Source organism: Mustela nivalis (genome assembly GCF_964662115.1).
Source record: "Mustela nivalis genome assembly, chromosome: 3".
NCBI lineage: Eukaryota > Metazoa > Chordata > Mammalia > Carnivora > Mustelidae > Mustela > Mustela nivalis.
Window position 1 is genome coordinate 111,058,509 of NC_139022.1, and position 27,987 is coordinate 111,086,495.

At 48.5% G+C, this 27,987-nt stretch overlaps 1 protein-coding gene and 2 long non-coding RNA genes across 4 annotated transcripts in view; 2 read left to right on the forward strand and 1 right to left on the reverse strand.

The window, feature by feature from the left end:
- The window catches only part of LOC309862173, a 19,596-nt gene extending 14,624 nt beyond the window's left edge, over positions 1–4,972 (forward strand). Inside the window, exon 2 of the long non-coding RNA XR_014310326.1 lies at positions 4,134–4,972. This is a non-coding gene — a long non-coding RNA (uncharacterized lncRNA). The remainder of the gene's footprint in view (positions 1–4,133) is intronic.
- Positions 3,103–27,681, reverse strand: SLC22A5 (solute carrier family 22 member 5). Of its 2 annotated transcripts, XM_082725742.1 has the most exons (10): positions 27,057–27,681; positions 19,742–19,845; positions 14,764–14,918; positions 13,391–13,562; positions 11,928–12,054; positions 10,183–10,283; positions 8,279–8,493; positions 6,644–6,826; positions 5,285–5,420; positions 3,103–4,499 (listed from the first exon to the last, which is right to left on the reverse strand). In XM_082725742.1, exons 1-10 carry the CDS (start codon positions 27,447–27,449, stop codon positions 4,412–4,414), a joined length of 1,674 nt encoding a protein of 557 aa, XP_082581868.1. In that variant the 5' UTR covers positions 27,450–27,681; the 3' UTR covers positions 3,103–4,411. The 2 variants fall into 2 exon arrangements, with proteins under 2 accessions (XP_082581868.1, XP_082581869.1); XM_082725743.1 differs by lacking the exons at positions 10,183–10,283; positions 11,928–12,054; positions 13,391–13,562; ... (1 more) ...; positions 19,742–19,845; positions 27,057–27,681 and adding an exon at positions 9,201–10,168.
- LOC309862186 lies at positions 11,981–16,049 on the forward strand. The gene is made up of 4 exons (XR_014310340.1): positions 11,981–12,122; positions 12,871–13,136; positions 13,310–13,926; positions 14,135–16,049. It is a non-coding gene; the product is annotated as an uncharacterized lncRNA (long non-coding RNA).
- Positions 27,682–27,987: the final 306 nt, after the last annotated feature.

The window sequence follows — 27,987 nt, forward strand, 5'->3', positions numbered from 1 at the left end:
CCTCAGAAGATTGGCTCTGTGAAAAACTCATACCACTGCATGCACTTAGCACTGTGTCCTTGATGTGTACAGTCTATACCCACAACTCTACACATTCATGATTAGAGTGTCTCATGTGAAACTTCTTCTAAGGTAAAAAGAGCTAGTCAGGTGCCTGACTGCTGCCCTCTGGCTGACCCAGCAGAAAGATAATGTTCCAGTGTCTTCTGGCAACTTCCAGCACAACTGTTGTTGAGTCAAGCCCCTTCCTCCCAAAGTTAGACCTTCTAGGGTGGGTCCATCTGAGACTCCAGGAAGACATGTGCCTTCTGCTGAGGAACCTCTGACTTTTTCTTCCTAGGCAGCCTCTGTCAATCCTATAGAATTTGTGTAAGGATCAAATGAGCAAATAGAGGAATAGGCATATGTTGGAGATACTGAAGGTTTGGTCCAGCCCCCTGGAATAAAGCAAATATCACAAGAAAGAAAGTCAAATGAACTTTTTGGTTTCTTAGTGCATATAAAAGTTATGTTTAGGGGCACCTGGGTGGCTCAGTCAGTTAAATGTCTGCCTTCGACTCAGGTCATGATCCCAGGGTCCTGGGATAGAGCTCCACATCGGGCTCCTTGCTCTGTGGGGAGCTTGCTTCTCCCTGCCTGCTGCTTCCCCTGATTGTTTTCTCTCTCTTCATTATCTCTGTTAAATAAATAAGTAAAAAATTTTAAAATTATATTTACACTATTGTCTATTAGATGTGTAATAGAATTATATATAAAAAAAAAAAACAACATATACACCTTAATTTAAAAATACTTTGACGCTAAAAAAAGTGCTAAACATCATTTGAGCTTTCAGCCAGTAGCAATCTTTTTGCTGTTGATGACCGATGTTGATGATCAGTGTGGAGGTTGCTGTAGGCGGGCAGGCTATGGCCATTTCTTAAAATAGGACAATGAAATCTGCCACGTTGAATGCTTCTTCCTTTCTGTTCTGTCTCTCTGTAGCATGTGATGCTGTTTGATATAATTTCACCCACAGTAGAACTTCTTTTGAAATTGAAGTCTATCCTCTCAAACCCTGCTGCTGCTTGATCAGCTAAGTTTAAATCATATCTTATATCCTTTTGTGGTCATTTCAACAATCTTCACAGCCTCTCCACCAGTAGATTCAGTCTCAAGAAACCATGTTCTCTTCTCAGCCACAGGAAGCAACTCCTCATCCATTCAAGTTCTACCATGAGATGGGAGCAAGTGAGTCACAACTTTGGGTTCCACACCTAATTTAATTCTAGTTCTCTTGCTCTTTCCACCACCACTGCTGTGACTTTGTCCGCTAATATGTTGAACATTCTATTTGTAAAAAGCACAACAAAGTGAAGATAAATAAATAAAACAAGATTGGCCTCTGTTTTTCCAAATTGCTTGTATAGCAATGGCACACAAAACATAAGGTATTGCTAATACTGTGTTGAATCCAGGCTCTGTTGACCTCAAAGCCCTATAAGAAAAGCAATTATATGATAAACAACCAGGGGAAAGATTTGTTGGGCTACTTACTACTTGATAGAGAACAGGGCTCTCTGCCCAACTCATTCACCATCACTTACACTAGGTGTTACATAGAATAATTCTCTTTGGCCAACACTACCCCTTCTGGAATTCATGAGACTGTTTAGGGAACTCTGAGGGAGAGAGGAACTAGTTGCCAGGAAAGAAAAAAGATAATTAGGGGATACTCTTGCTTTTGTCTTTATCTGTGGCAGAACCCTTAATAGTTTTTGAATCTGAATTGTTCCTTCACTTCATTTGCTTTGCCCTTTGTATTTCTGTGGGTATCCTGGTTTCTAACTCTAATGGGTATTAACTTGAGCACAAACTCCCCCTGTGACTAAAGGCTATGCACCCCTCTCTCCCTGAGAGGAGACTCCCTGGTCAGGATAACTTGGTTATCAAGCCATGGCTCTGACAGAAACAGGTCCAGCAGGACCAGACAGAGGGCTTAGATTTTCAGATGCTTGGCTCATCCCCAGAAGCAGTAACATGGGCTATTGCCTTGGCAAAGGAAGAGTTCTCAGCTTTCAGGTAATTGTGATTTTGGCCCCCAAAAAGCCACAAATGATTGACATCAGTAGCACTGAAAATAAGAGAGAAAACTCAGAAACTGTTCATTCATGCAAAAGGAGAAAGGGCAGGAGGGACCATAATTTATATTCTGGAGTCACCGTGAAGGCAGTTAATTAGAAACATGGCACAGAATCAAGTTTGAGGAGCGTGGAGAAGCCAACAGGGTTACAGAAGATGAGCTTCCTTCCTTCCCACCTGAATTTGATGCTGCGTATTATATTATGCAACAGGCCTTTGACTTACCTAACACTGGAGTTTTTTACCCAGGTCTCTCTGTACGTTCCAGCTCAAATCACCCTGTGGCACATTTTATATATACATGTGTTGTGGACTGTGTCCAAACCACTTGTCTTCCCAGCCCCACCACCTACTCCAGCCACTGTTGCACTGACCAGTTCACACAAGCTTTGACCGTGTTCCCTGACACGCAACCTGACAGTGCCTCACCCTGGAGGCTGCGATAGATTTCCTCTTGCTTTCTACCCCGAAGGAAGACCCTGCTCAGAACTCACACAGGCGCAACCTGGAAATGTGGGGAGGGGACTCCCGCAGGGCTGCTTTTGATGGATGGGAAGGGGGGGGGGCCAAAAAATAAATGCCCTTCTGTCCATGAGGCAGATCAGATGGTTTTGAGACCTATTCCCTAAGGCTCCTTAGAAGCTCTGTCTGGCTCTAACATCCTCATGCCGGGTCTCCCCCTCTCCTTGTTTCCTCCCCATCCTTAGTCCTGCTCCCTGGAATCCTGTTCCCAAATACACTACCTAGCCACATAGAAGTGCTGGTCTGAGCCCCTGCTTTCAGGGGAACTGAGTCCAAGACACTTGTGTAAGAAGGCTGCTCTGCCCATAGTCACTTACTAGGGTGAAAGGGATGAAATCCGAGCCTCAGGCACTAAGTACCAATCATGGCTAGAATGAGCACAAGCAGACACAGACCAAAGTCAGGTGATGGTACAGCCTGACTCACCAAATGGTGGAAATAAAGGTGGTAGGCAGTTGCTGTTATTTAAAAAATCATTTTCTTTATTAAAACATCTTCATTTCCCAAGGCACTTCAGGAGCTTTCACAAAAATACGGTTTTTATCCAGGTGAGGCTAATGCTTTAGGAGTACCATGGTAACATAATCATAGAAGACAGTTACACCAAACACAAAATATCTCTCAAGTGAGCAATGCTGAAAGACTGTGAACACAATTTGACTTTCTTCTTTGTAATTTTTTCCCCATGATTAGGTATCACAAAAGGAACACAGACAATGACGGAATTGTTGGCACACAGAGAAGGTGCTAGTGGCGAAGGCTGATAAGGCCTTGCACAAACGGCAACTGCACACCTTCGCCAGAGGGATTCTGGGTTGAAAAACACAAAAACACAAACAAAGACACAGATCAGGAGGCTGGGAACCAGCCCTTCCTTCTAAGTCTATTCTGAAGGGCAAATAACTTAAGCAGAGAAAGACATTACAGCAAACAACAAACAAACAAAACACAAATAAATTCTACCTTATAGTTTTGAGAGAAGAGATGAGTTTGCTTGTCTCTCTTTCTCACTGATAGACTTCCTTCAAACCACACATCAGAAACCACAGTAGCTAGGAGATGTGATTTACACTGCAGTGGAAAACGAGAAGAGATTTGCTGATGCATCTCGTATGGGCCTGGACAAGCCCAGTGCTTGGATCAGATGTAAACAAGTCTACCCAGGAGTCACACTTGAGGGGTACAAGAGCTCACAAATCAATGTACTTGCCCTTGTTCTAAACCTGTTCAGTTCCTTCCAAAGTAATTACTTTTAGACTTCCCCAGATCTGTGCTCCCGTGCCTGGGGAAGCCAACAATCCCAGTTAATGTGGCCTGTGACTAAGAAAGTGTGAGAAATCAAACTCCCTGTGCGATTCTTTCTTTTCCTTTAAAGTGCACCATGAGAGGGAAACGGGGGTAAGATTAGGTGGGGAGATGGGACCTCCAGTCTTTCCAGGAGGTCTGAAATTAATATGTAAATTTAGCACGTGCCTCTCCTATTTTTCCAGGTCCCATAGGTCCTGGTGAATAGTTAACTTCTTAGGAAGCACCCATCCATCATCTGGCAAGTCTGCACATTCGGACGTATCTCAAGTTGGTCTGGAGGGAAGGTGGTATGCCTAAACCACAGGCAGCCCGAGTCCAGCTGTCCAGCCAGGAGCAAGTCAGACCCAGGGCTAAGAGGATGAACAGCGAAGAGCTCCCCTGCTGAAGGACTCCGTGTCTACACAAGCTGCTTCTGACAAGACACAGTCTTCCCTCCTCACCTCACGTATTGGAGGTTGTGTTATAAGGCTGTGCTTTTAAGGACTGTGGAGCTTTCTTCACCATCTTTTAACATCCTTGTGTGGCCTGGAGTCTGCCTGTATTTTATTCTATAAAAACAAGCAAAACCAATGTTAGTAACAAATCTTTAAAAAGATATCCACAAGGGGCACCTGGGTGGCTCAGTGGGTTAAGCCGCTGCCTTCAGCTCAGGTCATGATCTCAGGGTCCTGGGATCGAGTCCCACATCGGGCTCTCTGCTCAGCAGGGAGCCTGCTTCCTCCTCTCTCTCTCTCTGCCTACTTGTGATCTCTCTCTGTCAAATAAATAAATAAAATCTTAAAAAAAAAAAAAAAAAAAAGATGTCCACAAGTCTTGGGTCGCCTGGGTGGCTCAGTCGTTAAGCATCTGCCCTTGGCTCCAGTCATGATCCCAGGGTCCTGAGATCAGGCCCGCATTGGGCTCCCTGCACAGCAGAAAGCCTGCTTCTTCCTCTCGCGCTCCCCTTGCTTATGTTCCCTCTTTCACTGTCTCTCTCTTTCTGTGCCAAATAAATAAATAAAATCTTAAAAAAAAAAAAAAAGATGTCTACCAGTCTCTAAACAGACAAACAAAACCCAGATAACTTTAGGTTATCTCACTAAGGGGGAAAAAAGTCTTAGAGCAGATTCTGAAAGGTTTCTCCTAGTCTCTGCTGTCCCAGAGTTGCTATGGTACTCAAGAGGTACATGGCAACACGGTGGTCTGGGTCAGACCAGACAGGACAGTCTGTAAACACGTCATTTCTGCCCCTCTGATGGCTAAACTAGTCCATGGTGTATATGAGAGTCTGTGCAGGAATTCTCAGCCAGGCCTGGACCCAGGGCATCAATACTACAACTGAGAGCAACCTTACCCTTTGACCCTTAGCATCTGGTCAATGGTGTCCGGGAGGGGAGTGCCAAAGCTCTCTGGGAGGAACAAGGTGAGAATGGCTGTCAGGATGGTCAGACTTCCCATGAGAATGTAGGGCAGGAAGCGGTCATAGGCACCTACGGCAGAGTAGACAGAACCCCACGCCAAGGATGTGGTCAGACTCGGTCTCCCTCCCTCCCTCCCTCCCTCCTTCTGTGCTCCCAGGACTCCATAGGGGACCACATGCCTCCTAGGCTTCTGCATCTCTCACAGTCCGAACAGTTCTCAGAACTGAGCCGGCACAGAGGTTCCCAGATGTCCCGCAGCGCCCCATGGTGCAGGGAAAGGGAGCAGACCAGGAGGAGGGAGGAGGGGAACTGAGCTGTGATTACTATTCCTATTTCTCAATGCTGGGTTTCCACAGAACTCCAGATTCTCATCCAGGGACAGGAATAACTCCTCCACCTCTCCAGATGGGCCACAACTTGCTTGATTTGCCTTGAGGCCTGATAAGGTGTTTCTGCTTGTCAGATCCATGTAATATGTTCACAACACATCCTGGGTACTCTCAAGATGGTTGCCAACACACCCCAAAGATGTGCTGGCAAGGGCTGTGCCAGGGAACAGCAGCTGCCATGAGGGAACAATTTCAAGGAAGAATAAATCGGTTCCCCGTTACACAGAAATGGCACAAGCCAGGGATGCCTGGGTGGCTTAGTCGGATAAGCACCTGCCTTCGGCTCAGATCATGATCTCGGTGTCCTAGAATCAAGCTCCATGTTGTGCTCCCTACTCAATTGGGAGCCTGCTTCTTCCTCTCCCTCTGCCTGCCACTCCCCCTGCTCTGCACTCTTGCTCTCTCTCAAATAAATAAATAAATAAAATCTTTTAAAAAAAATGGTACAAGGCAGATCTATACACAGTATAAAACCAAACTGCTCCAAATGACAATAATTCTCAGCACATCAGACCTCTTAAATGGCCATCTTTCCCTCTGTGCTCCTTTTATACTTTGATTCCAAGAAGAAATTTCTCCAGTTAAGTACATGGGTTCCTGATACCACCATGCAGTTTCCTAGGATAAAGAAACCTATCCTCTGATGAAAGGCCTAGGAGGGCTAAAACAGAAAAACTCTGCTTGCTCATCTCACTGATTTCCAGCTAGTCTTTTAAGTTGTTTTCCACGTATCAGTGAATGTGTCCTCCCCAGGGTGCCTGGGTGCAGGCACAGATGCCGTCCTGGACGGACCCCACTTGCTGTGGGTGCCAGCTTTGCCGTTAATGACCCCCAATGGCTCACATCAAGGGCCTTCAGTGCTTCCAACCCACCTCCTACGTGCCCTCAGCCCATGGCACTCACCGAGGTAAACGAAGTAGGGAGACAGGATACTGCCTAGGCGAGATGCTGTGGAGCTGACCCCCACGCCCATGTTTCTGACCACGGTGGGGTACAGCTCAGCAGTGTACACATACACCATGGAAAAGGCAGCAGTGACTCCAAACTTGCCCACCATCACCAGGATGGTGGCCAAGTAGTACCAACCTGGAGAGGAAAAGGGAAGAGAGTAGAAGGCACCAACTCATGCTGTGCTGCTACAGGGCGTGCCCAAAGCAAACATACTTTCTGCTTTTGGGGATATGGGGGACAGTTTCTCTGATGTCCTACTGTGGGATAAGTGAATGTAGCCAAGCTGTCCCTCCCAGTTGATTACTGAGAGGAGCCCGGGACATGCCACTGTGTGAGGATGCACTCTTCTCCTCAGCCTACATACCACTGTGATGAGCCCCTCAACAGCCCAAGTAAAGTTGCTCCAGGCCACAAGTCACTAAAGATGCGCCAGTCAAGGGATCAGGTGGCACCACAGAAGGGTACTCTGCATGAACTGGAGTTACTGAAGGACTTGTGGATGATGGAAGTTTCCCTCTACTCAGACCTCAACAATTCAGAGGGCAGCAGACCCCCAGGAATGATTCCCCCGAACCACCCTGCTTGCTGTGCCGATGATGAGACTCTGGCCTGTGGGTTGCCCTGGGCTCTGGGGTGAACCCCTCTGTGTGTACCCTGATGGACTCCCCTGCCAGGCTGGGGACACTGTTCCTGTGCAGAGTGCTGTGGGGCTCAGGGACCAGCACATAGAGATCACCAGAGACCCCCAAATCCATACATACACTGACAACTCTGGGCACCACAATGGAAGACAAGGGTCCACAAAGTGTTCTATAAACTGCAGAAAAGGGCTCCCTCCCACCCATCTGTGGGATACAAGATAGTTTGGAAAAGCAAATCCAGCTAATGGCCTGTGAGACCCATGCTGTTCCCGGCCCCTCCCTTCACCTCTTCCAGCTCAGCTCCCTCTTCCTCCCCAGACTCTCTTCTTCTCACTTCATCTATGTTTCTGCTCCACTGACCCCTCTTCAGGGCCCTTGTCCGTGTTCACTCTATATAAACTAGTTCTCCATTTCCTTTCTTGTTATGATAAAAGGTAACCCAGTCTGTACCATATTAAGCATATTATTTACTTGTCTCTTGTCTTCTCAACTAGAGTGTGAGCTCCAGGACTGGTGTTCTGCCCGACCTGTTTGCTTCTGCATCATTACTTCATGCCCCAAACAGTGCCTAGCTCAGGGAGGCACTCCAGAGCCACTTGCTGAATAAATAAATGACTAAGGTAGGCCAGGTTAAAAAGCCATGGGTTTGGCTCCCTTTCCTACTCCTTACTCTTCAGAGAAAAACACATACGCACTCATTAACTTGGGGCAGAGAGTACCATTAACCACAGCCCATATGGCTGCTCTCACCACTCCCCAAAAGCCCCCGCCATGGCCAGTGTCTGGTCCCAGGAGACACTTCCTCTTGATTTTTTGGTGAAGGCTGCAGATATGCAAGTGAGATGCCATAGCACTATTTTATTTTCTTTATGAATTGGGGAAGACAGCCCAGTAGAGGTGAGTGACTCAGCGAAAACCCCAGACTGCAGATGCACAGCGTCCCTACCTGGGGGCACCAGCTGCACGAAGAGGAGAACGCTGCCGCCCAGGAAGAGGGCTGTGGCCATGGAATAGCGTCGGGGCACGTGCTGCAGCAGCAGCCAGGCCAGCACATACGCGGGGACTTCAACCACTGCTGAAAGGAAGCAGTTCAAATAGACGTCCCCATGCAAGTTCGGAGTGTCGAGGGAGAGCCCGAAATAGCCCACTGATATGGTCATCCTGAAACAGAGTGCAGGGAGAAGCTGGAGAAGCAGCAACCGGAACAACTTTTAAAAATACAATTACCGCAGGAAATTCAAAACTATCCTTACCAGGAGGAGAGCAGACTTAACCCCAAGTCTTCTTAGAACAGAAAATAATATCCTCCCATCCCCATGCTAACTCTGAGCCAGAGCAGTATCAGGACATTTCAAACAGAAAGTGTCCCAGCAGAAAGGCGTATAGAGTTCAGACAGATTTACTTTCTTAAAAAACAAAACAAAACAAAACACCCAAAACCCAGTAACACCCTCTAACCTGCCTTTTGGCTTTAAAACCCCTAAGCTGAAGTACCTACAATAGCTACTTCCCTACCCTCTAACCTCCCCAAATCTAGCAACTGCAGGAGGAGGGAGGGAGGGAGCACGGAGGACGGTATGGAGTGGGGTGTGACAGGACTGGAGGGATCAGATAAAAGGAGGAACAATCATTAGGTCAAACACTGGGAGAAAGACCCCCCAGCAGACCTTCTTTCTGTGGCAACCAGCCAGGAGGTAGAATAGAGGCAGCAGACCCCAACCCCACTGTACTCGTGGAGAAGGGGAGGGGCCCCCAGTGGCAGGGCCACATCACTTCTCATCCACATGCTTCCTGGCATCCCAGGCCCGGACCCCATCTCTAGCAGGCACTCTGTCTGCTGATGATAAGCACTCTTTGGCACACCAGACCTTTATGGATTAGAGGTTTTTAACTCATCTGCACGTTGAAACCACAGTTGGTGCCACCTGGGGAAAGTAAATGTCCAGGAGTCCCTGGGGAATCCAGGGCTGGAGGAGCACCTGGGTGAACCACAGAACAGATGACTCATCGCAGGCTTGCCGGTCTGCTGGGCAGGCTGAATGCTGGTCCCGTCTGAGGCCAACGCAAGGGTGGTGCACTACCCTGAGGGATCCTGGGCCATTCCTTAGAAATAAGTGACTCACAGTAACCCCTTCAGTGAGCCAAAGAGCTGGCTGGCCCAAAGCTAGATGACTCTAGTAATAAGGACTCAGGGATGAAGTCTGCCTTTGTCATCTAGCAGGCTCAGGTATTCTCCTAGAATCCCAAGGATTCCAGCAAATTCTAGAATTTGCTAGAATTCTAACAAATGCTAGAATCCTTGAGCAAATGCTACTGAGGCACTAGGTTGTGTCCCCTCTCTCTGGTAACTCACAATGCCCTTCTGACACACTTGGCAAAATGCCTCCTTAGAAGGAGCCACAGCCCTGCCTCCAGGACAGTCTCTGAACATCCCAGAGTGAGGATGTCCTGCTTCCACATTTCCAGACAGTATTCAGCAGTCTCTGTAATGGAAAGGACATCATGATTTCACTTAGATCCTTCTTAAAGGATCTTCAGTCACTGTCTAAAGCACAGGGGACAGAAACAAACTAGGGCCCACAGTGACCAAGGATCTGTCTCATGACCTAGAAGGATTCCCTGAAGACTCCACAGCTTCCCAAAAATCCAACAGATTTCATACTCCTTTTCTGAGATTCCATCGAGCTCAGAATTATGATATGCCCACTTTTCTCACTGCATGGCAGCTCCTTTCCACTTTCGATGACACAGATCTTCAGTTTTTGTCTGAGACACATTTGCCAATGAGAAACCTGGCAGCCACTGCCAGACGCTTTGTCTGGAAGCTTCAGGTAGGTCTCACTTACGCACCACAGGATTATGGACATGACAGTGACCATTCGGATATTCCGGGTTCGAAGCAGATTCAGGATGCTGTGGGACTGCTGCTTCTCAGAACTCAGGTCTTGCAGCTGCACGAACGATATGACAAGGGCATGGGAGGGAGAGGCTGGAGACTCAGGGATCCAATAATAAACCCCAAACCCTAGCGCCTTAGCTTTCTGTGTCTCTGAGTTGGCCAGGGTTTTATGTTTCTTTGAAAGAAGAGTAAGTTTAGTGGGTGCACCTTGAGATGCGGAAGGCGTCCCCAGGCCTTGTCAATGACCCATTAGTGAACGAGAATAAGGAGAAAAAGTGGTGACCAGCCCCTCAGCAGAGGCAGCCAAGGCACAGGCCCAAGCCTCTTGGCCCTACCTCCGGCCTCCATCAGTGACCGCATTCCAAGGAGGCCTCTGAGCATTCCTTCCCAAGGCTGGCTCCCTGCCCTCTGGTCAGAGAGAGAAACTGACTATGTAGTTTATTGATCTGATATTTTAAAAGAATTAATGTTTTGAGTCCTCATACCATGTAGTTACTGGTCTATTTCCAAGGAAAAAAATTTCAGATAGAAAAACAGGAAAATTGACCTCAGCTTCACCCAGAGTTACTTCCTATGAAATTTGGCACAGCCACAAACATTAATAAACCACACGTCTAAACACACTGATGTTGCTTTCTTAAGCAAACCCAGCTTTGGAGTTTGTTTTTCTCGAGTTAGCAGTTCAACAAAAGGTCAACTTCTGACTTAATGGATCCCCTGAAATAGCCTCATTTCCTCAACAATGCCAGTGGGGTTCTGGGTTCCCCCAGACAGACCCCTCAATGAAAAGCCACCAAGGCTCCCACACTTAAAAGCCCTCCCTGCCACCTCCTCCTATCCTGACGTCTGAGCTTCGAGCCCCTTCCAGAACATGCTGAGTGGGAACTGGTGTTGAGCCAGCACTTAACTGTGAGGCCCAATCCAGCAGCTTCTCTGAGCCCATGGTAGCTGGTCTCCCTCTCCTAAGCCCTGGGTCTGCATCCCGAGTCCCAAGCGTCTCTCATGTTCCTTCTGAACACACTTGAGTAACGACTCCTGGTGGCTGTTCTCACAGCAGGTCCCTTATCTTCCCATCAGATCAGAGACACATTCCAGAAGCTCATCAGCCAGCAATTACAACTTCTAACCTCTTCTGGTAGTCATGAGACTAAGAAAAACTGCCTGCTGCAGAGGGCGGAGGGAGGGAACAGGAAGGAGAAGCAAGACCCAGGAATCAGGCAGAGCCAGGAAATTACTCATGGTGCATGAGAACAGGGGTGGGGTAGGGGGAAGGGGCTGATATCAAGAACCTGGCTGCAAGGGGATATGCAGCAACTAATGACTGGTGAGTGGAAGGAGACCAAACATTTCTAACTCCAAACCTACTTCTGCTTCATATTTTATGTACTATATTTCTTTTAAAATGAGAAACTATAAGGCATTAAGAAGCAATGATTTCCCACAATGCCAACTTCATGAAACGCCTATTACTCAAAGTGTTACTTAATGGTTTGACTATATGATTGCCTAGAAAAGAATTACAGAGTATGTCAACTTAAAACCCACAGGAAAGGTGAAGAGATTTAACAGCTGGTGCCTTCTCCCCAACTTGTGAATTTTAACAAGGCCTGCTTGGGGGCTGCTTGGGCTCCTGCATGGTGTTGCCCTAAAATCATGGTCACCGAGACCCTCTCACCAGCTCCCTTGCAGGGCTTACCTCACTTGACTCGAAGATAGTTGAGGGTGCAACAATCCCATTCATTTTGGCAGCCTTGCGGATGATCAACTCTGCTTCTTTAAGTCGTCCCTGAGAGATGAGCCACCGGGGGGACTCAGGGATGAACCTGGAAGTACAAGGAGCCATCTTGCGGAGACCATCCTGCCCAACAGACCAGGTGGAACATATGTGGAGGCAGGAAAACGGGCTTTTAGAACCAGACATGCATTTGGGGAATGTCTGGTGTTTCCAGACCAAGCAGAGATGGTTCACACCATACCCACTAATGATCCAAAGTGTGAGCTTCTGAGTATCCCGGAGTGCATAAAATTTAGAGGGGCCTGTTGCTCTTCAGGCTAGCCACCTCCATTTCTGAAGAGCGGTGGTGCCACCTGCTGGACAGTGAGGAGACAGGCACAAGATGGGCTCCGGAAGCCTGGCTTCTGTTGTGGGTGCAGGCTGGCCCAGCCCCTTGCCCCACTGTACTCTTTGGCTTGGCTCTAGCATCCACAGAAGCTTCTGCACTGACCTCTTCGCCTACAGTTTTTCCTCACTCCCCATACGGGATCCACACAAGTGACTTGTCAGACCCCCTACATAAGTTTATCAAAGAACTGGGACTTTGAGACTTTGTGGATCTTATTTTCTATGTCATTCGATGGCCCCTGCCCTTTGGTCATGACCAGGACCCATGCTATGCTCTATGTTCTCTTCCATTATGCTCTGAAATGCTCTCAGCTCTGAGGGGAGCCGTGATCTCAACAACCCCACCTAAAAGGTGCGACTCCCACCTCAGCCTCTCTGCTGTGTTCCCTCTCTGGGTAAGGAGGGCCTCCTCTCTGGTAGCCTAACTCCTCTATCTTGGAGGCCCATATGGAGTCTGGCTTCCTCTGTGTGGCCACCCTGAGGACTCTCACTTCTAGTGCTCTCCCTCTTCTTCCAGCACCTGCACTGTGAAGCCTCAGGAACACAAGCCAGAACTAGGGCCTAGGCTTCCTGAAGGTCATACTAGACCCCATCATCTCTCAGCTACTACTACTTCTTCTCCCTGCACTTCGATCAGTGCAGCACAGGACTGAGAACAAGCCTGTTGATGTCTGGGAATTTCGTCTTGTTTTCTTTTTGGCTCTTCTGAGTATGGAAAAAACATTCTGAAATGACTTACAAAGAATTGCTACTTCCGGTCTCTGGGAGCCTTAATAGGGATTTGTGACTTGCTGCTGCCCCCTAGTGAATGCTGGACAGAAGACATCTGCTGGTGGGCACCACTGGGTGCAGGCGACACTCACCACCAGAGAGCCTTGCTGCTGCCCCCTAGTGAATGCTGGACAGAAGACATCTGCTGGTGGGCACCACTGGGTGCAGGCGACACTCACCACCAGAGAGCCTTGCTGCTGCCCCCTAGTGAATGCTGGACAGAAGACATCTGCTGGTGGGCACCACTGGGTGCAGGCGACACTCACCACCAGAGAGCCGCACACAGCACCCCAGGCACCGTCAGCGCCAGCAGCAACATCCGCCAGTCTCTGATGAAGTAGGCAAACAGTGGTAGCATCATGTAGCCAAATGCATAAAATATGCACACTCCTAACGTGGAGAAGATAATACGAACCGACTTGCCAAGAATTTCTGTTCCTGTGTGAAACAAGGGAGGAGGCATGTTAGTCCTTTCATTTAGGTCATTTCCTTATTCATCTTCTCTTGTATAATTCTCAACATACAGGAAAGAGAGCAGCCGCGCCCTAGGGAGGGATGGGATTCTGAACCTGCTGTAGTTTGACCACCTGCTGGGGTGCCCCCAGCCCCACTGCCACCATGACCTTTTAGGCTTCCCAGGAACGGTTCTGTCTTGCAAATTTCATCACTTCCTCATGCCATGTGCTAAAGATGCCACGTGAGGTCTCAACGTGTAATCCTCACATGAGGAAGAATTTATGAAAGGGGAAGTCATCATGAAGGACACACATGCGGACTCAAGGAAGTATTTTTTTTTTTAAAGGCTATTCTACGGGCGCCTGGGTGGCTCAGTGGGTTAAGCCGCTGCCTTTGGCTCAGGTCGTGATCTCAGGGTCCTGGGATCGAGTCCCGCATCGGGCTCTCTGCTCAGCAGGGAGCCTGCTTCCTCCTCTCTCTCTGCCTGCCTCTCTGCCTACTTGTGATCCCTCTCTGTCAAATAAATAAATAAAATCTTTAAAAAAAAAATAAAGGCTATTCTACTGAATGTGAAGAGAAAGAAACAATCCTTTCAACATACAACCCAAGGAATCCAAAGATCAATAAACTAGAGTTAGATTCCTCCAGAGAGTGAGACTGGTGACTCTTCAGTGAGAACAAGCCAAAGCTCCACAGTGTATACTCGGACTTAAAACTCTGAAGGCCTTGAAACTCAAGTGTATTCACATTAATTCGTTCTTGTCAGTCAGTTTCTCTGGACATAATGCTATGCAGAAGAGGCAGCCTTCTTTCTTGGCGGGCCTGCCATTCGTGGCCCTTGCTCCTTATATCATGTCTCTTATCTTTTCTCAGCAACCTCAGATCTGGGAAGGTCCCATTTTTCCACAGATGGTCTTGGGTGAATTCTAGTAAAATGGCTATGGAATACTAAGGGGACTAAGGTGCACATCTCCAAGACCAGAAAAGATCTGGAACTCAGCATTCAGGCTGTCATGCTCCTGAGGACTCAAGGCTGGGCAAACTGAGTTCACCACACAGCGCTGGTTGGTGTTGCTAGAGACCACTTCCCCTTGAGGAGCACCACAGCTGTCTCTAGAGAGTGGGTGGTAGAGTGACAGTGAAACACAGGATCAAGTACTCCACTCCAACTTGATGGTCATACCCAGGACAAATGCTGCCACGTAGTTGGAGATCTGGCCCATGCCCACAAAGACAAACAGCACAGCAAACATCTCAAAGTTCTTTGAGAAGATCTGCAGGAAGCTGAAGCCCGTCTGCATGCCCATGGTCACAAAGAGCACGTTCTTCCGACCAAACCTGGAAAGGAAAAGACAGTAACAGAGTTCCAGCTGGGAGAAGGCAGCAGAAGTGGGCCCACCAAGAGGGACTTTCTCCAGAGCCATTCAGGGAGGCGTCATGGATGAGGCTGCCAGGGTACAGGACATGGACAGTCCCTGTCTCTGGTCCCAGGGCTCTTACTCACCCCTCTCCCCCAGGCACCAGGACTGCCCTCAAGGCAGTGCCAGAATTACGATAATGATTGCAAGAAATCAAAATACATTCACTATGCTTAAATCCATACATTCATATGGCTTTTATTTTTTTTTTTAAAAAGAACTGATTTACTTTGGAGGATGATAGAGAAACAAGTCATTTTAAAAGAAGACTGGCAAACAGGGGGAAAGAAACACTTGTCCTGAAATTACTATAAAGTATATGAATAGGAACCAATAACAGATGAAAGAAAATATCATTTATAGAAGTATTCCAACTATTAAATGAAAAAGAAGTGATAAAATTAGAATATCACCATTTTATATTCCTCAACAAATGGGCATTATGATGGGGCACTGTGTTTCATTAACAACTAACAGTCTTTCCCTGAAGAAATAACTGAATTAGCATAATTCCTACTCTCGCTAAAGGGTATGAGCCTGGATCTGATGAAGTCTCCAGATCCACCACCAATTTGCAGAAACGCCAAGAAAGGAGGAGTGTGCTGAACTGCACATGATAATGCAATCAGCAAAATGCAGACTGGAAATTTCTATAGTGGAACAGCCCTGAGTGCAAAAGATAAAACATCTGGCAAAGAAAAGGATGGAGGAAGAATCCCTTAATCAATCCTGCAAAAACTTATCAAAAATTTTTAAGTGGACAAGACTAAACTTGTGTTTAAGGATACACATCTGGCTGATAAAGCTGCAAAAACCCCACAAGGAAGGGATTACTGTAATAGCCACGCTGGTGGTTATTTATGGTGGGGGGAGGCTGTGGTTCCTGGGATGGGACATGTGCATGGGGGGGGGGCTCTTTGGTGGCCAGCAAGGTCCTATTTCTTGACTTGGTGGTAGTTACAAGGTTATTTACCTGGAATAATTCATCAACCCACACATTTTTTCTGCATGGTTTTCTGTATCTGTGTTCATTAAAAAAATTCCTTTTTAATGTTGGTTTTTTGTGGGTTTGATCTGTTTTAAAGACAGTGTCATTGTTAGGGAGGAACAAGTCAATGTCCTTCATTCAACCTAGCAGGTTCCACCTGACTCTGGCCAGACACCCATTTTCATTCAAAGAATATATATTTGAACCTCAATTATATATATACTAGGTGCTAGGGACACAGGGGAATTATAAAACACAGACAAAAAAACTCTTGTTTCTACCCTCAAGGGGCTTGTGGCCTATAGGTGGTTAAGACAGACAGGAATCATAGTCTCATCAAACAACTCATACTATCGAACATGCAATTACACGACACAAGTGTGCTGAAGGACCAGCATCCAGGTTCACAAGAGACACAACCAAGGACCCTACCCTGGCCTGGGAGTAGGGGCTGGGGACGCAGGGATTCAGGAAAGTTCTCCCTGATGACGGGACACCGAGATGAGGCCCAAAGAAGTTATTATTGATGAGGGGGAGTAGACGATAGGGACCAAGCTTTTGATGATATTCATTGTATAGTGGAGGGGACCAACATTACATATGATAACACCTCTTATTTACCAATTTCTGATGCGTGCTATGAAGAAAAGGCACAAGAAAGCAGGGTAATATAAACTGGGGACCCTGGGTTAGGCTTGATGGTCAAGGAAGGTCATGGGGGTGATTGGGGAATTTTGAGAAGAGCATACACAGTCGTGGCTGGAGGGGGCACAAAGACATGAGCAGACAGCAGACAATGGGCCTGGCGTCAGCTGTTCAACAGAAGACCACAGGAATTGGCTGGGGACCATGTTGCAAAACCCTTATTGCCACGTTAAAGAGTCTGGCACTTCTCTCCACTGAAACAGGTTTTTTTGCTTGTTTTTTTGTGCTACTGGCATCTAGCAGGTAGGGGCCAGAGATATTCTAAACATCCTAAAATGCCCAGGATAGTATCCCATCACACAGAATTCTCTGGCTCAAACTGTCAATAGTGCCAAGGTTGAGAAACCCAGTCTAGAAGGAGACTAAGTCCCCCTGCATGATTCTATAACAAGAGCATGAAACACGACAACCAAGGGAAGGGCCCCTCCTACAGGGAGACAGGGAGACAGGTGTAACCTCTACCCATGGCTTCCCCTCCCACGGGCTCCCTGGGATGGATGGTAGGGAAGAGAAAGACCCAGCGAATCCTTACATAGCACCAATCCTCAGCAACCAGTCTGGGGTTGGGCTCAGATTTAAAGTTTGTCAACAAGACGTCAACCATGAATGTGCTTACAAAAACAGTAAGCATTGGTCTACCTCTTCCCAGGGCTGTGCCCCTCTTGTAATTCATGCACACAAAGGTAACTCAAGAAGGTCAGATAAAACATGGTGACCATCCAGGATTATTTTCATTGCTCTTGAATTTCAGGATTACTGATCTTTGCCCTAAAGGAAAAGTGTGGTTATCCCAGACAAGTTGAGGCATGAATCTACTGCTCTGAGGTCATTTGTTTGGCCTAGGTTTTTGAGCCAGCTTACTTAGAAGTAATGAGATCAGAAACTGTCCATCCCATATGGTCTGGCATCTTCCATGGGGATGTCGCCAAGTTTGTAGGGTGATGCTGGGAGTTGAAGGGAGGGCCCCAGTCAGAACAGCCACACTTTTAGCTACTTCATCTACTCGACTTAGATGCCCTTAAAAGAAGTCTGCTGATGAGATTCTAGAGGGTTTGTAAAACACTGTACTTGCCCTTCAGAGGACTAAGGTGGTCCTCAACATACTCATTAATTTTGCTTCTACTGTTTCCAATGCTCCTTCTTCTCTCCACTCCTTTATAGCTGCTTGATTTCTATTCCTCTTTCCACTCCCAGGGCATTCTTCACCTTCTCAGGGCAGCCTCTCCAGGCCTCCTCCATCAGACCTTCTCTTAGCATCTTGTACTTCTCTGTATCATTTACACCATGAAGGACAAGTATACCTCTCAATTAATTGTTTAGTACATTCTGCCTTGCTAGAAGGCAAGTTCTAGAAGAGCATGGCCCGAGAACAGGGGGTCAAGACTCTTTGGGCCCAAATCCTAGCTCTGCCACCTGCCGGTTTTGGGACTGTGCAAGTCATTTAACTCCATTGGGTTTCATTTTCCCCACCTGTAAAATGAGAGTAATAATAATTCCTACTTCATGGGGCGCCTGGGTGGCTCAGTGGGTTAGGGCCTCTGCCTTCGGCTTGGGTCATGGTCCCAGGGTTCTGGGATCGAGCCCTGCATCGGGCTCTCTGCTCAGCGGCGAGCCTGCTTCCTCCAATCTCTCTTTCTCTGCCTGCCTCTCTGCCTACTTGTGATCTCTGTCTGTCAAATAAATAAATAAAAATCTTTAAAAAATAATAATAATAATTCCTACTTCAAAGGGTTATGATGGGATTATTTGCTTTTCGTTCTTTTAAATTTGTATAGTGCTTCTAAGAGTGGCTGGCACATATTAGGTGCAGTGCGTTTGTTAGATAAATATAAATAATCAACTGATACTTGCTGCTAGATTAAGGATCTCAGGAAGCAAAGATCTTTTCCCTGAAAGGGCACATGGCTCAGGCCTGTCTAGAATTGTCAATGAGTGGTCGTGGCCTATGTGACTCTTTAGTGCTCCCTGGAGATTGCAATAATTTATCCCTTTTCTAATGGCTAGATGACACTTGAGAAACATAAATCTAGTGAGAAATGCACATATTTCTTATGAGGAGTGAATTCTCAGGTAAAGACAATAATCTATAGAGGTAAACATGCCAGGACATCACCTGAGTTTGTGCTCTGGGATAATATAACTTTGCTCTTAAAGTAGGATAACATTCTTATCCTGAACTTCTCTATTAGTACTCAACCAGCTAGGAGGATGCTGGGACTCCACTGAGTGAGCCAGGATGGCCAAGGACCTTAGTGAAGGCTACTCTTCTCACCGCAGGCTTCTCCAATAGACCCTGGAGCCCTGGGGTAGAGAGATACCACATAATGGACCCCTCTGAGAACTTCAGGGAAACTGTGGACCTTTCTCCAGAAAAAATGTTCATATACAATCTCTAAAATTTTGCACATAATTTCAAGAGTAGATGAACTCCTTAAGCCATAAATGGAATTTGAGGTAAAAGCCTTGGAATTATATAAATAACCTTCTTATGGGTCAAAACAGTACATGTCCTGCTTGCTGTCAAGTAGGTGCTAAAAGCTCTAAGCTAAGGGGCATCAGCCCTGTGAACACAAGAGTTCTGCTTATTACAGCACTACTGGCCAGTGAGCCCTCCTCTCATCACACAGATAGAATGACAGGCTGGGGAATACAGAGGTGGCCATTCACTGGATGCCTTAGGATTGTCGACAAAGTTCACCTGCATGTGTATGTGGTGTCTACCTCTCCCATGCTTGGAGACATGAAAGAGTAACCTAGGAAAGGCCAGCCAGGCTGGTACAAGCAGTGAATCACGGCATATTTCCTGGTCTACTTGATTATGTATACACTTAGCTCAGATTGTTCTGCTCAGGAAGAACGAGGGGGAAGAGGTTGTAGGCTCTTTGCTTGGTATGAAGTCTATACTCTAGACAGAGCTTTCTCTCCTTTTATAAAACACAAGACCCTGGGCCGAGAGAACACCACCATCTGAAGTCAAGAGCCAGGCACATACATGCTCCTCGTCTGGTGCCGTGGTCCCTGCAGCTGCAGCAGACAGACACCCACCTTACCTGTCTGAGAGCTGCCCCGAAATGAAGGAGCCCACCAGCACACCCACGAAAAACAAGGAGACTGTGAGCGGGGCCTTCCAGTCGTCCTCACACACCAGGTTCCACTGTAAGGGGAGTAAAGAGATGTATCACTCACTTCTTTTGTTAAATGTTTTACATTTATGGCCCTTTGGAAAATGAAATGAGAATATCTTCTACCCCTGCAGGCCCTGTTTGCATTATTGCACCAGTACCTGAGCTCTTGCAGGCAGGCAAAGGCTTCTGTGGGCAGCAAAGCAGAGAAGCTCCTCCCTCACATGGAGAGTGGGCCCCCTCCATGCCCTGATTTTCATAGTTTTCAGCTCCATTGTTTTGCTACTAATTAGAGGAGGGAGGGTAGGGAGGAAGCAAGTACAGTGCTCATCTGTCAATCCAGGAGAAGGTGAGGCCTTTCATGGCTGCTTCTGGGAACCTGGAAGGGTGGGGAGGAGGAGCCCAGGGCTGTGGATGGGGCAGGGTACCCTTTCAGTGGGCTTCAGGTCATGGACTCGAATGGCACAGGAGTGGTTCTAGAGCAGGGCTCTAGGGCTATAAGAGTCCAAGCACCCAGCAAGGGACTAGAGCCAGAGGGCCTAGGACACACCACCCGGATCTGTTCTTGCAGTTCTGTTCAGGTGCCACTCTGAGTCAATAAGCCCTGGGACATTCAGGTGACATTAACAGCTGGGATCCCTCACGCTGTGCCCACAACACTAGGCCCAGTTACAGCCAAGAGCTCTGAGCTGGGAGTCAAGAAACTGGGTTTAGCTTCCACTCCCCTGTTTATTGGTTATCGAATGTCAGACAAGATGTCCCCCCCCCACCACCATTTTGCCTTTTTCCCCAAGTATGAAACAGGGATGGGGGCATGAAGAGGCTGCACTGCTCGAGTTTCCCAGCTAGTAATGGGCAGTTCCATCTACAGTTCCCAGGAAAAGAGGCCTGCAGGCAGAGGGAAGCAGCTGAACATTCAGACACTGGGTCGCCCAAGCCTAACAAGGAGCTGAAAAAAGGGAAAAGCCAAAACAAGAACCTTGGTGATTCCCGGAAAAATATTTCCCACAGCAGAGAGATGGCGCTCAGTAATCACCAAGAACCCTGCCCTCCAGAGAATTCAGACCCTGGCCCAGCTGGTGCCAGGCTGCTGGCCTTCACTCGGTGCAGCCCACTGGCTCTCCAGTCACAGAGGCAAGGGGCATGTACAGCTTCCAAGAGAGCATTTCTTCCAGACCAGCGACAGAGGGAGAAACAAGTCTGCTTCCCTGATAGGCAGTGTGTGCACAAAGCCTCAGGGCACCTCAGAGGGGTAGGAAGCAGTCCCCAGGGTGGACACAAAGAACCCCTGCAGCTAACGATAAGGATCACTTAGCCACACAGTCAGCTCTTCACTCTGGAATAAACCTTGGGTGGGCTGAGATCTCAAGGAAGAGGCAGAGATCTCAAACTCAAATCCAAAGAAAATTCAGATTAGCAGGAGGCAAAAGTATTAGAGCACCAATACCTGAGTGCTCAGGATATAGCGGCCCTCCCACCTCTGCAGCCTCGGGGGTGCTAGCACCCAGACACCAACTGCCTTCTAGAAGGGTGAGTGCTCCTAGGGCAGCCCCCATACAGACATGGCTGTTACAGTCAGGATGGGCTGGGCGCCTGGGTGGCTCAGGCAGTGAGGCAGCTGCCTTGGGCTCAGGTCATAATCCCAAGGGCCTGGGATGGAGCCCCGCATCCGGCTCCTTGCTCAGCAGCAGGAAACCTGCTTCTCCCTCTGCCTGCCGCTTCCCCTGCTTGTGCGTTCTCTCTCTCTGACAAATGAATAAATGAAATCATAAATAAATAAATACAGTTGGGATGGGAGTGCCCAGGGAGTCAGAGCTGGGGGACGTGGTGTTGGTGTACTGGCATCTGGGTATAAGGCAGGGTGTTAGGCAGAGCTCCAGGGGCCAGATTACAGCTACTGGGGCTCCTATGACGGGATCCATTTCCAGCCGGCACACATTAACTTTTGTAGCAACAGAGATGAAAAGCTGCAGAAAGGGTCAGGAGCTGCTTCTCATCGGGACTCTCACAACGGCTGGAGACTCATATAGCTGAGCCAGACTACAAACTGACAGGGTCTTCTACAGCCTCCTCCCCTAACAATGTCAGGTCCCCCAGTACAGGCTGGTAGGGAATTCTGGGCTGAGAAGGCCAGGTGCTACCCCAAACCAGGTCAAACTATACTCTGCAGCAGACAAAGCATCTTGGGGTAGGTTCTTGAGCATCTCTCTAGGGCCCGTAGCCTCATCCCTGTCACTGGGTCCAGCCTGTTCTTGCTCTGGGCAAACATGTAACCCCCTGGAGTAACTGGGCTCTCCATCCACTGCTGACAATTGTTTTTTGTTTGTTTGTTTATTCTTTTTTTTTTTTTTTAAAGATTTTATTTATTTATGTGACAGAGACCACAAGTAGGCAGAGAGGCAGGCAGAGAGAGAGGAGGAAGCAGGCTCCCCGCAGAGCAGAGAGCCCGATGTGGGGCTCGATCCCAGGACCCAAGGACCATGACCTGAGCTGAAGGCAGAGGCTTTAACCCAATGAGCCACCCAGGTGCCCCTGTTTGTTTATTCTTGAGGCAGGGAGGGGCAGAGGGAGAGGGAAAGAGTGAATCTTAAGCTGGCTCCTTGCCAGTGGAGCCCAATGTGGAGCCCAGCGTGGGGCTCAATCTCAAGACCCTGAGATCATGACCTGAGCAGAAATCAAGAGTCGGAAGCTTAACCAACCAGTGCCACCCAGGCACCCCCACCACTGATGATTCTTAACAATCCTTGGGACCGGGTTTTGGGCCCTCCAAAAGCCAAGATGACAAAAGCCAAACTCCAAAAGCCAACACTTCCTGCCCACTGGCCACAGGGAGCCTAAGGGTAGGGCCAGGAGAGATAACAGATCTCAAAATATGAACATAAGGGCACGCACAGACCAGATCCTACCCAGCCAAGCCCATTCACTTACCTGTCAACCACCTAATGAACTGCAGTGGAGCTAGGACTTGGCTTGCACCCTCCTTTGGTGGGTAGGATGAGAAGCCCACACAGTCTAAGCTATGCACTCAAGGCTTGTTGCATTTGTAAAGGAATCTAGCTTTCCTCTACTGAGGTCCTGGCTCCCCAGTTGGGACTAAAGCAGCTACAGACTAGCTCACTGATGCTTCCACTTGCTGTGTGGGATGGGCTGGACTGGCTGATGATAACAAGTCTCAGAATTAGAACTAGATGTGTGGGTTTAGGATTCAGGTCATGAGTCTAGCACTGGGACCCCTCAGCTGGGTGAGCTGTGAGAGTAGGCACAACCTACAAAAAATCTGGGAGCCACTCTGGCAAGGGGCCTAGACTTGCCATCCTTCCTGGTCAGAAATGTGCCTCTCTAGTGGTGATGACTTCATGGATCTCTCTCTCTCAAATATTTTCAAATTGTACACTTTACTTATGTGCCACTTATGTCAGTTATACTTCAATAAAGCTGTTAACCCAATTTTACAAAGAGAGAGGATTATGTATCTCGTACACACCATATAATTAGAACTCCTTCTCAGTTATGAGATATACAGAAATGATAAAGTCCCTGAGAACTAAATGTTCTTACTTGTGAATTGGCTGGAAGGGAAATAAGATAGGGTCTGTGCCCATAGGGCACAAGCTCTTTGCTGAGATGTACCTGGCCTAAGTGCATCAATGGTCAAACACCCTGATAAGCACCTGTTACTGAATGCCATGTATTCCTACCCACATTTTGTCCTGCCTCTTGCTGCAGTTGAAGGCGGATCTTGCCCCAAGGTTGTCAGGGCAAGGAGACAAAGAATTTGCTGCTATATCCTCTATAATGCCTGGCAGTGCCCCGCAGAGGAAAGGCTGTTTGGTACATAGGTGAGTGAGGGAAGGGATGAAAAAAAGGGCTGTTAACTTTCAACACTAAAGGGCTTGGACATTAGGCTTGGCTGATCGAAACCCAGATGAACCCTGAACTTCAATCTCTAGAATAGATTTTATTTATTTATTTATTTGCTCCTTCAACCTCTTCTCTGTGTCACCTCTAAGAACTTTGACCCAGGGTGTTGGTTCTCAGCTAGCTAGACTAGAGCTGCTATGACTCTGTGTGAACAGGGGCCCCAGGGGCCCTGCAAGTGACATTTCTGTCTTGTCCTGAGCTCCAAAGGCAAGACTAAGATCTGCGTTTCCTTTAAATGAGACAGTCAGCAAAGACTTAACAGTGGGGCACACATTCCAGGAATTTCCGCAAGGAGTCAGCCCAGTCCTGCCTCCCAGGTTGATGTGGCTTGTCCTTCAGGAGGGCTTGTGATAATAGCTGGGGCTCTCCTATCTTCCAAGATGATCTGTACATGAGATAACACCGACAGAAAACACAGTCCAGAGAAAGAGGCTTTTCAGGACAAGGAGTAAGTAAGAATATTGCTATGGGTTGGGGGAGAAGGCTTCAGAGAAGTACAGAAAGGGCAGAAGCAAAGGGACACAGACAACTGCCAGGTCTTAGATGAAGGGACCCCAACTCATGGGTGCCAGAAGAATTGTAAGTTTTTAAAAGAATCTTTCTGGCTACAAGTTGGGCTAGGGAGACACCTAAAAGCAAGCAGCCCAGGCAGCCTGAGAAATCACCCAGGTTTCAGAGCAGGGGGCAGTCCTGGGCCAAGAAGCACTCAGGGATTGGAGCAGCCTTGCCAGGTGGAATGGCTGATTCTCCAAGTACTCCATGCATGAATGACGGGCCGGGGAAGGAGCCAGCCTAGAAGCACGACCACCAAACTATTCCCAAAACATTCCCTTTCGCCTCTTCTCCACCAATCCCAATAACTTGTGCAAATCCATAGAGGGGCAAGCCACAGTTTGAGGGCTAGGCAATTATATTTTCTTTTAAAATATTTCAGTCAATGCTTTTTGACCAGCCCCAAGTTTCCCTTCTATGAAATAAACTGTCCTTTCCTTCTTTAGCTCTTAAACTGTAGATAATTTTTCTTAAATTTCTCATTAACACATTCAACAAAAATTTCCCTGGGTATCCCTGTCTGTATCCAGCATGATGTCAGGGAGATGCCAAGATGTAAAACTACCAAGGAGTTTAATACTACACATATATACTTAAACAAAGAAAAAAAAAATCAAACAGGAGACCTACAGTTTTCATCTTCTGTTGAAAAACAAAGAAGAATTTAATACCAATGTACTTATAAACACCTCTACTTGTGATCTGGGGCAGAGGGCAGGCTTGAAACATTTAGCACACACAGGACTAGCTGCAGTGATCAGCAAGCCAGGTCCAGGTTGAAAGAAAATCAGAATGTTAATGCAGTAACTTCCGAGGGTGGCTGGGGAGGAACAGGCAGCCTCAGACTTAAGAGTTAGGCATTCCAGCATCCCAAAACAAAAGGCTAAGTAATGTATTAACCTTGCCTCCCTGCAAAGGCTGACAACCTATAAGTAGGTAAAAGGGCACACAGTTCTTACGAAACCGCTAAGACAGCTAAATAAATAGGCTAAATACAAAAAAGGAAAGACTGACATTAGCAGCAAAGTAGCCACTGCTCAAGGACCCTTCCATTAGAGCCGACCACTGGGAGCTCAGTAGTGCCAACACCAGCCTCAGCCCAAGACAGAATAGGGGCGGTGAAGCAAGAACAAATGAGTAGAGTAAGCTGAGGGAACCTAAAAGTCAGGGCAAAATCCAAAAACATGGAAGGTGCTTCTTCTGACTTCAATGCCTTCCCCTTCCATGGGCAGCCAGAAGCAGAATTTGTAGGGACTCCTGTGTTGCAAAGTATGACTTCTTGGAGGCCTCTGTCAGCAACCTGAGAGACAGCCTCTGTTTCCACAACCCTCATTGGCTTCCAGGAGTGTGAGAAACTTGCTTGTGAGGCATAACAACGCCTCAGGACGCTGGAATGATGTCACTAGCTGAGAGATCCTAGTGGGACTCAGATCACACTCCCACTACATATTTGGGGGAGTTAAGGAGGCACAGATGCTAAGGACATCAAACGTCGAAACATACTGACAGAGACAGAGCAAGCGCACATGTGCAAGCATGTAGATGCACACATGTGTCTCGGAGCAGTGATTAGGTTCCCCTGAAGGGTGACACCCACAGAACAAACATAAGAGAGGGCCTCAAAACTCCTGTAAGACTTCTGAGTCTCCCGGAGGGTTTGAGGCCATACCAGGACCTGAGCACCCTCCTCATTAGCCCTTTCCCTGTGAACCCTGCCCTCCTTCTAGGTTGTTGCTTGCTGTTCCCGTCTTGGCATCTGAAGAGCTGAACACCCCAGACTCAGAGAGGCTGCCACTTCCAGGAAGCTTTCCCAGTCTGTGAATCTCTGATCCTGAACTCAGAGAAACTGCCTGTTGAGGACTCTTTATACTGTTCTGCTAGATCACTTCTACTGAGACTCTACAGAGTTAGAGTTCCAGCATCTGGGTAAGACGCAAAGCACATGTACACCAGCCATACATGTAGCTCTAATGGCTGCAGGGTCACCAGGGGACAGACAAAGCCACCCAAAAAGGAAAATCCAAGGGGTTGGGGAATGAGAATTTCCCACCCCCCTCCCCCCACAATTCCTACCAAAAAACCCCCCTGTATGCTTTAAGTCAATCTAACCAACAACACTACCTTCAAATACTCCAAAACATCCCAGACCAACAAGTCACCCCAAATGGATCTTCCGATGCATAAAATTCTGATAACTAATCCAAAGCACAAGGTAAACAATTCCTGATAGGGTATGACCAGACTATCATTTTGGGGTGAGGGTGGGTGAGGAAAGTAACTGAGAAGGGAGGCCGTGACAATTTTATACACATGCTTCCTTTAGCTTTAAAAGTTCTTCAAGAAAGAAGAGGGGTGTTTTTCTCTCTCTCTCTCTGAACAGATGCCAAAAGACCAGAGGAAAAACTGTGACAGCCCGTGGCCCAAGCTCTGGCTTGCTCTGGCTCTGTTCCATTCAACACTCCCACCTCCATCTAGAAAAAGTCTTTGGTTATTCAGGGTCTTAGAGTATCTACCAGGGGCTATGATGGCCTTCTTGGCTCCCTCTTCGAGGTGCCCATCAAGACTGGTGGCCAGCAGGACACCCGTGCTATGAGGGGCACGGTCTGGTTAGAAGTCACTTCGCTAAGTGGTGCCTGGAGGATGCCCACTTGGAGGTGTGTAATGTGTTGGGAGACAGAAGGACAGCATCCAGAACGCACCATGTGGGGTGGAATGCAAAGGTCCTCCCCACGTTGTGGTCCTCGGCCTCGGCGCGAGGACTGATACCCACCTCGGTCACGATGGTGGACAGGTAGATGTCCTGGCTGAACTCCCAGCCATCCACGCAGCTCTCCTGCTCCAGCTGCTCCAGGTCCACATCGCGTCCCGGCTCCAGCCCGAGCGCCGAGAAGTTGGCGATCGCCGCCAGCCGGTAGCGCCGGCAGCTGTGAGGCACCTCGCGGCCGTCCAGCAGCCGCAGCGGGATACTGTGGTTGCGCCACGCGCGGCTCAGGTTCGCGGTGTCCGGCACCCGGCAGCGGTGCTCCGGGACGGCGGCCAGGAACACAATAGACATTCCATTGAAGCCGTTGGGGATGATGCTGGCGCTGAGCAGGAAGAAGATGAGGCGCTGGAAGGGCCCCCACTCGCCCAGGAAGGTGGTCACCTCCTCGTAGTCCCGCATGCCGCCGCCAGCGGCCCGCGGTGCGCTGCCCGGGGTCGAAGGACTCGGCGCCGCGCGGGGGCGGGGACAGAGGCGGGGCGTGCGCGTGCGCGTGCGCGCCGGGCCTTCGGTACGCGACCGAACGCAGGACCGGCCGAAAGACGGCTCTCCTTCTGAGCGGTCTGGGGAGCTCCCGCGGCCCCAGACGCCCGCCTTACATAGAGCTGAAGGCCGGGGCGGGCTCTGGGACTGGGCTGTGCGGCTCGGACGGGGGGGCGGGGCTGGGGCTGTGCGTGACGGCGGAGGGGCGGGCCCGAGCCGCCGCGCGGACTTGGGTCTCGCGCGGGGCAGCAGCCGAGGGGTCTGGCTGGCGGTGGCCTATCCCCTCCAGCTTGCAGGCCTCGGCAAAGGAAGGCAGTAAGGGTCGAAGCCCCGGCGTCCGAGGCCCAGGTCGCTGGCCCAGCACCTGAGAGTCCGAGGAGGAGATATGTAGACGAGCAGGGTACGAGGCTCAAGTATTAAAAATACTGCCTCCTCCACCCCCGCCAACTTTTTCCTG